The following is a 13,083-nucleotide window of genomic DNA, read 5'->3' on the forward strand; positions in this document are numbered from 1 at the left end:
TTCAACACTTCCATCTGCCTTATGTTTGATTTTATATACCCATTTACATCCTATTTCTTTCCTTCCTACAGGTAGTGGGACAAGGTCCCAGGTATGATTAGAGTAGAGGGCATCAAATTCTTGGTTCATGGCCTGTTGCCAAGCAGGTATAGCTGCTGCTTCTTCATATGACTCAGGTTCACAGTCAATAGAAAGCTTTTCAATCAAATGTTGACTGCTGTCACTTAGACCATTTAAGGATATAGGTTGCAAGTAGGGTACATGTGTGTGAAAAGAAAAGGACTGTGAGGGTGAGCTATGATCAATTTATGTAACTTGTTCTTGAGTGGTATTGTGAGTGGTATTGAGAGTAGGCACATTGCAAATGTAATCTTTCAAATAACTTGGAGGTTTCAGTGTTCTTGGGGTCTATTGTGAGTTAGGATTGTGGTCTATTCAGATTGTATTGAGCTTGGTGAATTATCTGAAAGGGATTGTTGTTGATCCCGTGGGTGAAAACTAGGCTCAGGTGATGTGTTGGTGGTTCCATTTGAAGTGGGAGAGCTTTGGTACCCTGGTGAACCAGATTCATGAGTGATAGGATTAGTTTCATTGCCAAATGAAAGTTCAGGTGACATTAGCTGTTGATGTGGACTCTCACTGTTACTAGTGACAGTAGGATTAGCAACATCAAAATGACTCATACTAGGTCCTATGTGAGGAGAAGGAAAACACAAATGTTCATATTTAGATGCTAAATCAGTGTGGTTTCCATGCAATGCAAATGGAAAGATTGTTTCATGAAAAGTAGCATCTCTGGATACATGAATCTTCCTTGTGGCTAGACTAAGAACCTTGTATCCCTTTGATCCAAAAGGGTATCCTATGAAAATATGTGGAGTTGATCTTGGTTCAAATTTATCTTTGTGAGGTTTTAGGTTTGTAGGAAAGCATAAACATCCAAAACTCCTAAGGTGTGAATAGTTTGGTTTCTTCTTGTATAGAACCTCAAAAGGACATTTCCCTTTGAGGGATGAGGATGGCAATCTATTGATCAGGTAGGTAGAAGTTAGGATGCACTTCCCCAGTATCTTATAGGCAGTTTGGACTGGTACAACAATGCCCTTGCAGTTTCAAGGAGGTACTTATATTTTCTTTCGACTATACCATTCTGTTGAGGGCTATAAGGACAAGTTTTCTGGTGTAAGATCCCTTTGGCTTGGAAGAACATGGTTGTTTTAGTGTTCACAAAATCCAGACCATTGTCAGTTCTGATAGCCTTTATTAAGGTATTGAAATGGTTTTGGACCATTGCACAGAAAGCTTTTATGACATGTAGGGCATTGCTTTTACTAGTCAAGAGATGTGTCCAAGTACATCTGCTATAGTCATCAACTAGGGTGATGACATAGCTGTGATTGTCATGAGTTGGTGCATGATAAGGGCCCCACATATCCACATGGAGGAGTTCAAATACTTTGGTGGTGGAAGTGGTTCTTTCTGGGAATGAAGATCTATTCTGCCTGGCCATAGGACAGATAGAACACATAAAAGGTTGTTTGCTTGCAAAGGCTATAGGTATGGAATTGATACCCTTCATCTTGATAAAAGGTACATGGCCTAGCCTGTTATGCCACAAGAGATCCATGTCACCAGGTCTACATTTGCTGCACACTGAATCTATTTTGTCAGAAGAAGTTCTATTGGAACTTAAAGGAACTTGTACACTTTTATTATCACAAACATGAGGAGGAATAGATGCACTAGGTTCAGAATTACAAAGATGGTGCTGACAGTGTACATTATTGATACTATGACTACCTGAGGTAGATGCGGTGCAGATCTGTGTGTGAGTGGTATGATAGAAGAACTGTTCTTTCTTGAATTTGAATAGTGAAGGTAGAGGCTGTCTCTGACTTTACCAATCTCCAGAGGCCTCCTCAGTGAAAGGCCCTATAGAAGGATACATGAAAACTTAGTGAATATGATGATGCAATCAAGTTGAACTGTCAATGAGTGAACAGAGATCATATTGAACTTGAAACTAGGTACATATAAGACTCTTTTTTGGGTAAATTGAGGACTGAGAATGACATCTCCAACTATTGTCAGTTTTACTTAATATCCATTTGGCAAAGAAACTAGGAAAGGACAAACCAGAGTTTTGATGTTACTCAAAGATTCTTTGTTATAAGTCATATGGTTAGTGGCTCCTGAGTAAAGGATCCAAGAATTAGCATTCTCTTTAAAACTTTCATAAGACTGTGCACTAGATCAAGAGAAGTGTTACAGGCAGTCATACCTGCAAAGTTAACAGCACCACCAGTCATGTTGATGTTTCCTGAGTTGTCTCTATTATTTCCACTCTTTAAGCTTTCCAATATGCTCAGCAGTTGTCCATATTGTTCCTTGGTTAGTTGCTGCATGGTTCTACCTTGCTCCTGAGAATTTCCCCCTTCATCTGTCAAGGTTGCTCCATTGTCAGCTGTGTCAAATACATTTGCTGCCATTTTTCTTCCCCTATTACCATTTTTGTACTTCATGTTTTGTGGATAACCTTGGATTTTGTAACACTTGTCCTTGGTGTGCCCTGGTCTCTTGCAGAAATCACAGAATGGCCTAAGTCTATTTCCTATATAACCTCTTCCATAGCTGTTGTTCCCACCAGAGGAAGTACTCATGTGTTGATTATAATTGGTTCTAAAAATGTTATTTCCTGGGCCTTTGGCATTCAGTGATGTAGACTCAATTACCAACTATTAATTGTGTGGCCTAACTTCTCTTTGCTTCTCTTCTTGTATAAGGATAGAGAAGGCTTGTGCAATGCTTGGAAGAGGATTCGTCATCAGTATAGTCCCTCTTACGACAGTATACACCTCATTTAACCCCATAAAAAACTGTATCAGTCTTCTGTCTTGCTCAGCTTTCTGTATACTAGCCTTAGCACCACAGATGCACTGGCAACTGCACTGTGCATGTGCATTTAATGCGTTTAATTCTTCCCATAGTTTCTTCATCTTAGTGTAATAGCCTGTTATATCCAGAGTTCCTTGACTTAGATCATTGATTTCTTTCTGGAGTTAATAGAGTTTTGCATAATTTGTTTGATCATACCTATCTTCTAATTCCTTCCACAACTCCTTTGCATCATTTACATATTGTAAACCATCCGCTAGGTCTTTTGAAAGAGAATTCAGAATCCACGAAGTCACCATATCATCACATCGTTCCACTTATCAAAAGTTGCATGTCCAATTACTGGTTCTGACAATTCCCTGTTATGAAGCCAACCTTATTCTTCACTGAGAGGGCTCTAAGTACACCTCTCTTCCATGATCTATATCCTGTGCCATCAAACACTTTCACGGATGCATGTATAGGGGACTTGAAGTATCTAAAGTGTCTTTGTTTACAGTATCTCCAGCCATTACTTAAACTACAAATCTCGATTGATCTAAACCGTGCATCAAAGATAGGAAACAAGAATTCAACAGAGAAACCTTCGAGAACACTTAAAGTTGCTACGATTTGTTGCAATCAAACGAGATCACAGAAAAAATACAATTTCAAACAGGGTTTCACAAGAGACAAAAGTGATTGACAATTTCGAGAAAGACCTAAAACTTTAATTGTGAATTGAAGAGAAAAACGAGACAGGAGATCGCAAGTTACCTCAGTAGATAAAACTTGGCTCTGATACCATGACAAAAATTGAGCATTATCAAAGAGAGTGATTGAGCTAAAGCTCATCCGCCATGGCTGTTTGCCATGAAACTCAGGGAGAGAAAGGAGAAGGAGGTTCGAGATCTTTTGGAATGAAAGTAAACATTCTCATTGAATTGAATTAGGAAATGGTAATGCACCTATACATATATACAAACTACTCACTGACACTAACTAACAATGTAACTAACTACTTACAAAACTAGCCACTTACAAAACTAGCACTAACAGCCTAACTAACTAATTGCAGAAAATGTGGCTACTAGTTAAATAATTACATTCAAGTTCTAATCTTAATAGAATCTGATAGTACTGCGTCAATATTAGAAGAAAAGGCAAAATGACGCTACATACCATCCCAAGATATCAAACATGGCTTTCTAGTATAAAAACTTTAAGTTTAATATTTACAATTATGTGACATTTAAAGCAAGACGTAAACTTATATATCTTTTAGCAATAGTTCTGGTAAGGAGAGCTTCCCCTTTAATGGGTCTTACGCGGTGTCAATCTGAATAAGTTGGTGTCCTAATGCTCGTACCGGACACCATGTGGAACTCATAAAAAAAGGGGGGAGGACAATATATTGGGCAAGCAAGAAATCAACAATTTTAGCACATGATAATTGGTTCTTTTGCAACATATAAAAACTTTAGTTGATGGAAGACTACTTTATTAAGAAAACAAGAAATCTTATTTAGAGAAGGCCTCTAAAACTCACATTAACAAAGCAGGCATGGAAGTGAAGGCGAAGCAAAGAAGCTGCCATTCTCATTTCATATTTGATCGCACTGTGGTTTGTGGACTTCTTAAGTAACAACTTTGAGTAGAGCTGGACATGTTTTTGCATAGAAATCAGTTGTTAATTAAGACTTCACTACTACAAATAGGATCCGTAGAAAATCACAAGATTGAGAAGGAATTATATTCAGTAATCGTGTGTTTTCACATGTCTTACAAAGCCACAAGTGACTGGATTTATACAAATCACAAAACAATCAAAAAACTAGGCTAAGTATGCTAAGTGATAGCTTCTACAAATGACTTAGAGCTCTACTACATGTATGACTATTACATTGAGTTAAGTACAAACTATACAATGCAATCTAACCATCCTTATCTCGTGTAAGCTTATCCTTATCGTGATCAGCTTCTTCAACACTTCTCCTCAATCTAGTGAGGAGTGGAATTACCACTTCTAGCTTGCTTCGAAAACCTGCAAATTAACATTTGCTTATTCAATGCCTTAGTATGAATGTCAACTAGCTGATTTTTTGATCTAACAAACCCTTGTGACAAGCTGACCACCAGCAGCCTTTTCTCTAACAAAATGATAGTTCATCTCAACATGTTTTGTTGTGGCATGCATTACCGAATTCACTGTCATATATAGTGCACTCAAGTTATCACAAAACAATGCTGGTGTAGTTTTTAAACGAACTCCAATGTCATTGAGAATGTAGGTTATCCATGTCATTTCAACTGCTGTCGGGGCCAATGCTCTATACTCAGCTTTTATACTAGACCTTGCCACTGTGTGTTGCTTCTTGGATGTCCAAGATATGCAATTAACTCCTGGGTTAGCCTGTAGTTGATCTCCTAGTCATAGGACCCTTCCCAGTCTACACCAGAGAAACCATATAACCTGAATGGTGACTGAGACAAGATTCTTAAACCATACTCAGTTGTGCCCTTCACATATCTAAGGATCCTTTTTATAGCTTGGTAAAGAGTGTTGTTTGGACTTTGCATGAATTGACTTGCCAAATTCACTGCATGATCAATGTATGGCCTTGTGAGAGTTAAATACTGCAGACTGCAAACTATACTCATGTATAGTGAAGCATCCACTTGATCATCCACAGTCTCTTGTAGACCATGCTTATGTGCTAGAGGTGTACTTATTGGTTTAGCAAGTGCCATGCTATTCTTGGCAAGTAATTCTACAACATACTTACTTTGATTCAGATGAATTCCTCCAGTAAAGTAGGTGACCTCGGTACCTAAGAAGAAGTGCAGAGGACCAAGATCCTTCATAGCAAACTCCTTCCCTAGTTCACCAATGATTTCTGAAATTAGTGCAGTGTGACTCCCGGTGCCAATTATATCATCAACATACAGAAGAAGCAGGATTCTGCCTCTTTTATAGTGCATCACAAAGAGTGAGGAGTATGACTTACTGCATTTAAACCCAAGGTGAAGCAAATGTAGACTGACCCTATCAAACTAGGCTCTAGGTGCCTGCTTAAGGCCATACAGTGCTTTCTTTAGAATGCACACACTGTCAGGATGTCTAGGATCTTTAAAACCTGGTTGATGACTCATGTACACTTCCTTCTATAGATGTCCATGCATAAATGCATTCTTTAAATCTAGTTTCCTGATACACCAATGGAGACTCATAGCTACTGAGAGAATTACTCTTATAGTTGTTGCTTTAACAACTCGACTGAAGGTTTCTTCAAAGCCTACTCCTTCAAGCTATAAATACCCTTTGGCAAATAGTTTTTCCTCGTACCTATCAATGGATCCATCAGCCTTTAACTTGGTTTTAAACACCCACCTAGGGCCAACTATGTTCATACCAGGTGCCTTGGGCACTAGTGTTCAGGTTTTATTTTGGTGAAGTGCATTTATCTCCTCTTGCATAGCTTCAAGCCATTATGGTGAGCTAAGTGCCTCATTCATGGTCCGTGGCTCCTTAGCTGCTACCAGACATATGTGTCTCACTAGCATGTTTTTTGATTTTTATCTTGTCACCATGTGATGCTTTTGTGCATTTGATGTATGCTCTGCTGTTTCTGCATCATAAATGGGCTCTGCTTATGTTGGTATCACTTCTGTATCCTAATTAGATCATAAACTGAAAACACATTAGAGTCAGAAGGTGCATTGTCCTGAGTTGAGCTGTTTGATTCTTCACTTGATCCAGTGGATTAAGGTTCAGTAGGGGCATCAGTAGTGATCCAAGGAAGGCTAGGAGTTGCTGCAGTCATGTGATCATCTGTTCCTGTAGGAAGTGCTGCTAAAGGAGATTCAGCAGGCTCAGCATTGTGGACAGTTGTTGATGTAAGCTCAGCATTCTCATCAGGAGCATCAGCATGAGCATCAATTGGAGCATCAGGTATGGACTGATCACTTGGTGGTGGTACATTCACATCAGTTGTGGGCTAATAACTTTGATCACTTAATGGTGATCCATTTAACACTTCCCCTGAATTAGAAGAGTCCACATCTGAGCTTGAGGTATCCTGCAACCTGGAGAAAAACTCATAAAAGGTATCAATGTAAGTAGAGTCATTGAATTGTCTAGTGGTGCATCTAATTGCACATAAGGCAATGTGTTCTCATCAAAGACCACATGTCTGGAGACAAACACTCTCCTAGTAGGTGGGTGGTAGCACCTATAGCCTTTATGAAGGCTACTGTATCCAATAACACACAAGGATAGGTCTTTGGGGAGAATTTTGTTTCCTTTCAAGTAAGGAAAACACCTTGTCGCGCCCCATTTTTTTGCGAAATCGGGTTTCGACACGTGACAACTCTTCCAAAGGAAGGGTTAAAAGAGAAGAGTCGCCACCTAATGGTTTAAGGTGTGTTAGGGCACCTATTTGCATATGACTCGGGTTTGACTAGCTTACATCACCAAAGATCGGGTAAGGGCTCGAAATTACCTCGAGGAGAAGGTGTTAGGAAATCTTCGAGGTCCAGAACCGTGGGTCCTGGCCGAACATGAACTATATGAATTAGTCAGATAAATAAGGAAAGAGAGAAACAAGAAGTTTGGGAAGTTTTATTATCAAAAGACTTGAATAGATACAAACACTTGATAAATAGGAATAAGATGGGGGGGGGGGGGGGTTTCCTAAGCTTTTTAGCCTAAAGGATCACCCCGTGCGACATAAATAATACTTTGTAACTCCCTCTAAACGGGGTGTTACTCATATTATTCAGTGGGCACAAACTATCATCTCCTGCTACCCGATTACTATCTTCAAGTTGTTACCTAAAGCGCACTAGTTCAATTATAAGTCGTACCTTATGCGTGCACTACCCGTCTCGTGCCTATGGTCCACGAGGCATTGGACCTCTACTTTTGGTGGTTCTAGACTTAACTTATCCTGCTCAAAATGTCAAAACTAGGCGACATACAAAAAATACGTTGAACTTCACGTACGGATGCAGTCAAAGGCTCAAATTAACCTCCACAATTAAACAGCAAATGCACGCGCAAACAGATTTTCAGGCTAGGCAATTCAATGATTAAGGAATTTAATTTCCTATAGACATGATTTATACGTGGTAGGCATCCAAATATGCAAGCAGTTTCAGAGGTCAAGCGTTGCTTATAGACAGGATTATACGATTGTCGCATACTGATTATTAAAAATTGCAGAATTCCAGTTGTTAATCCAGTAGATGTTGTGTCTAAGTGCTTTAAGCACTAAGTGACAATGAAATATACTAGAGAAGAGCCCAGAATTATGCATGCTTTCAATAGTGGCCTAAGTGAACAATAAACAGAATTGAGAGGTGCATCATTAACAGTTGTTAAGACGAATAATGGTATCCTATAGGGGACCGATTTTATGGTTATACTTTAACCCTATAGGCATGTTTTCTAGGTGAATTGTGTGATACCATAACAAATGAGATGATTGAAATCCGATAGGCATGATCTCTAGCATATATGCAGCAGTAATGCAAATTGATTTTTACTTCCTATGGGCATGTTTTCTAATAATCATATAGCAACAAAGATAATCAAAGCAATTGAGCTCATGCTTTGCTAGTAGACGAGTAGAGTGAGTGTCTGCTTCTCCAAATGTCATGATTTCTATAGTGTACATGGAGAGTGAACGACACATATAGCAAACACATTATTAGGTCCTATAGGCGCGTTATCTATCCATCGCGTGTAAATATTAAAATATAGCCCACTCCCTTTACTAACAACCCCAAGTGTTTATACAAAGGTTATTACAGGCCCCATAATGAGTAAAGTAACAATGTTACATAACACTGAACAGGCCCACAGTACGCCCAAATAATGATAAAAAGGAATACCTAGCATTGCCTGGGCCTTCAACATCTCTCACAGCGTACCTAGGCCTTCAACAGAGAGCCCCATTCAATACACGACCCAAGGGTCCACAGAAGAGCCCAAACCGATTTACTTAACCACAGTACCAAGTTTTGCACCACTTGAACAACAAAATTTGGACACAGAGTCCATAAAAGGGGAAAGGGAACAATAGGAACAGTATTGGAAGTTGAAGGAATGACTAAGGACCAATACCTAGTGTGTTAGAGTTCACAACGGCCTCAATTGGACCCAAGCAGTGCTCACACTAGGGAGGTCAACAACATAACCTAGATAGCCTTGGCTTTCAGCCGGCTAAGCATGAGAATTCAGAATAGCATGAGCACCAAGTGTGGAGAGTGGAAAGTGGTGGAAGGACAGGAAATAAGTGATACACCAAGTTAAGCATACAGAGCAACTAGTCAAGCAGACCAGCAGGATTTCCACACATAGCAAAGTACCACATAGACAACTTCATATTGAAAGAATAGGAGAAGAAACAGGTTTGCAGGTATACATGGATTATCATGTATAGATACATGATGCTAAGCTAGTTGAGACCTAAAGGTTCAAATTAAGTCAAATATACATCCTAGTGCCATGTTAATCAGTATTTAGGCATGATGGGAACACACATTGTGACAATCACTGAAGGGGTAGGGTATCAAATGAACTAAAGGCATACTGGGGAAACATTTTGGCATAGAAACAAGATCATGGTCTTAATACAAGTTGAAACATATTGTACATGCAGGACAAATATTGTAGAGGTTCAGACAGCAAGCTCATACCAAATAGCACATATAGATATTCTGGGATTGACACAATAAACTAATTAACTAAGACAGTCTAAGTTATGCTATAAAGACAAAATGGTTCAAAACAGGGCATGGAAAACAAGTTGAAGTAACTGTTAAAATCTCAACCAATCACCAATGAGTATGAGGGCTCATGTTGAGTGACACAATAGTAGGGGAACATGTTTTAGAGCAAAATTTTAAATAGCATTCTGATAGTTTGGACTAGTACACAAAGAGCAGTCAAGCAGACACAAGACTTAGCACCAAAGGATTCATTCAAAGTGAGAGTGATTTCCATAGAGTTGTGATAGTGTCCAAACAAAATATGCAGAAGTTTAACAACATATGGCCACAATAGTCAGATTCATATCAAAATGGACTGGCATTAAAGCTCAAAACTGAACATATTCAGATGCTAGAGATACAGAAATCACAAGCAATCAACATAGGCGTGCAAACCGTAGTGAATAATACATATTATCCTAACACAAGCTAAGGACAAAGCAGTAAGCTATCTCATGCGTTCAATTATCACAGAATGACAAAGGAGTATTAAGCATTATCATAGTTAAATCATGCTCATGTAATTCAAACACATATAGGTATGCAGAAAGAAAGAAAGAAATTTAACATTGCAAAGGTTAAAAAGCACTAACCAGTAGCAAAATCAAAGAGAAATAAAAATCGTAATAGCAAGAACCCCAAGTCTCCGATGTTTCAGAGTTCACAAGAGCCTCGAGAATGGGCTCCGAGCAGTGCTTGCACCGGAGAAGGTCGTTTAATGGCCTTGGCTTTCAGCCGACCCAGAATTCAACGTTTAGAGAGTATTCGAGTGTAACAGTGAGTGAGTGAGTAAAATGGGGGAATAGTGAGAACAATAGCAGTGATTAGGAGGTTCGAAAGTCTGTTTAAGGGGATTAAGGGGAGGGGTTTATATAGTAGTTAAAGATTAACACATAAAATAAGGAAATACAGTAAATTAAACACAAAATAAGGAAACTATAGCATGCAAAATCAATTAGAATCAGTTTTTAGGGCAAATCCAGGAAACCCTAATTTAGACGAGAAAGAAAAATGGTAAAAATCTCACTAAATCGAAACCGTGGGGGTCTGATAGTTAGTGTATCGGGTCAAAAACATGTAGATGATACAGAATCAGAATCAAAAGAACACCAACAACTCAACTTCCATAAATAATCAAGTACCCAGTACTTGTAGCGTTCGAGAGATGGTAAGTAACTCTGCGTATACAAGAAAGAAAAGGAATCATGGATAATTTCCATGTAAGGTCGAATTGGGGTTTGAGTGAGGGCGGCTAGGGTTTAGGTTTGAGAGATGAGAATGTGTGAGGATACAAAGGCGTCCGGTTGGTAGAAAATGGGCTAGGGTTTTGGGTAAGGGGTAATATAAAGAACGGGTAGGTTAATTATGGGTCGTTGATCATTTAAGATTAATGGCCAATATCAAACGGGGAAGCGACTCGGGCTACTAAGCTGGTTGCGACCGGGTTATAATTAAAGGGGTCATTTGGCCTTGGGCCAGGGATTTATACACTGAAATGCTTAAAAATAATAACTTAGTATTTAAAAAATATAAAATGCTATTTTTGACACAAATAATATAAATAAAGAGCATTTCTGTATGAATATGGGCTATTACTGCAAAATCGTGCAAATAGCTTTAAAATACTAATGTAATTATATAAATTGGATAAAAATATTGAGACATATATTATAGATGCAAATAATAATTTTATGTAACTAAGCCATCACAAAGTAATCTGAAGGAGTAATTACTAGATACTTAAATATAAGAAACTTAATTTTAAAGTTTTAAAAATTATGAAAAATTATGGAAAATGCCTGCATAAATTTTGTAAATTAAATAATGATGCAAAATTGATGTTTTGAAAGTATATATACTATTTAAAAATATGAGGGCAAAATTGGGTGTCAACACACCTGCATCCAAAAACCTTTAGACTATTATAATCCAGATGCTCTCCAAAGAGCATAAAGAATAGAGTTATCATTTGTAACACTGATGAAGGCATTCTGTTAATTAAGAATACAGCTGTCAAGAAGGCTTCTACCAAAAGAAACTGTGGCAACTTTGCATGAAACAACAAAGTCAGACCAGTTTCTACTATATGTTTGTGTTTCCTCTCAAAGACTCCATAATGCTCAGGTGTGTGAGGACATGATATTTGTTTAACAATCCCACAGTTATCCAGATGTTCAACAAATGCAGTGCTATTAAATTCACCACCTCCTTCATACTGAAAAATCTTAATAGACTTTGTGAATTGTTTCTCGACCATCTTTTGAAACTTAACAAAAGTGTCATAGAATTTAGATTTCCTTCTTAGTGGATAGAGCCAGGTATATCTTGTACAGTCATCAACAAATACCACATAGTATTTCATGTGTTGAGATGATTCAACAGGTGCTGGACCCCAACGATACAGTGAAGTTTAAGCAAAGGCTCTTTTTCAATCTTATTTCTCAATTCAAATGGAAGCTTACATCCTTTTCCTAACTGACAACTAACACAAACAGTAGGGAGCTTAATTCAGTACTTGACATTAATACACTTATCACTACTAAGAATCTTTAAAGACTTTTGATGTTCTAAACGTCAATACCACACAAGAGGGGGGGGGGCGATTTGTGTGGTACCCAATTTTTGCTCTAGAAGAACCTGGTTCTTCTAGGTGTACTTACTACTACTGTTTGCGGAATTAAGAGTACATAAAATAAAGAACACAGAGATTTTTACGTGGAAAACACCTGGCTCAAAAGGTGAAAAAACCACGACCTACTACTCAGTAGGATTTTCCCAAACTTCCACTAAAATCACTAAGCCAAAACAGCATTTACAAAACTCTTGTAAACCTAAGGATTAAACTCTAATCCCAGTGTGGCACACAGCCTCAACTGTTGCGATGCCTTCAAGTTAGCCTATAACTTGAATACTCAAAGTACCTATTACAATTGCTTCTACAAAAGCTGGAAAGGTACAACTTTAAACCACCTACTACAATTGAACTAGAATAAGAATAAACACAATGGAATTGGTTCTTCTATCTTGTCCAAGTAGCTTCAGGAATGCACATTTGAATCTCACATAAATTGCTTGCAAAATTGCCTCGCTCTTTTGCTCTCAATTTAGTTTCACTTCTGCGTTTGTGCAATGCCTGTAAAAGAGAACAATTATTGTTATTTAATGAGTTAGTAATCAGAGTTTGATTGAGACTCAATTGCTGATCTTCCATTGAAGTTGAGTCCTTGAACAATACAAACTTCAACCCTATCCTTTATCCAGATTGGTCCTCTTCCCATGAGGATACTTTCTTTCCTCATCCAATATGCAACCTTTTCGATCAGTTTAGGAGATATTGCTGCTTTATCCTTGAGACTTATCTCCTTCACGTGTATCTCACATGTATAAGTTGATAAACACTATGTCTCACATGATGGACCTGGTCCATGACTGAGT

At 38.3% G+C, this 13,083-nt stretch overlaps 1 protein-coding gene across 1 annotated transcript; it reads right to left on the reverse strand.

Moving 5' to 3' along the window:
- LOC109225917 (uncharacterized mitochondrial protein AtMg00810-like) lies at positions 5,302 to 5,856 on the reverse strand. Its single transcript, XM_019390724.1, has one exon. The coding sequence runs from the start codon at positions 5,854 to 5,856 to the stop codon at positions 5,302 to 5,304; it is 555 nt and encodes a 184-aa protein (XP_019246269.1).

This window comes from Nicotiana attenuata, chromosome 5 (assembly GCF_001879085.1).
Source record: "Nicotiana attenuata strain UT chromosome 5, NIATTr2, whole genome shotgun sequence".
Lineage (NCBI taxonomy): Eukaryota > Viridiplantae > Streptophyta > Magnoliopsida > Solanales > Solanaceae > Nicotiana > Nicotiana attenuata.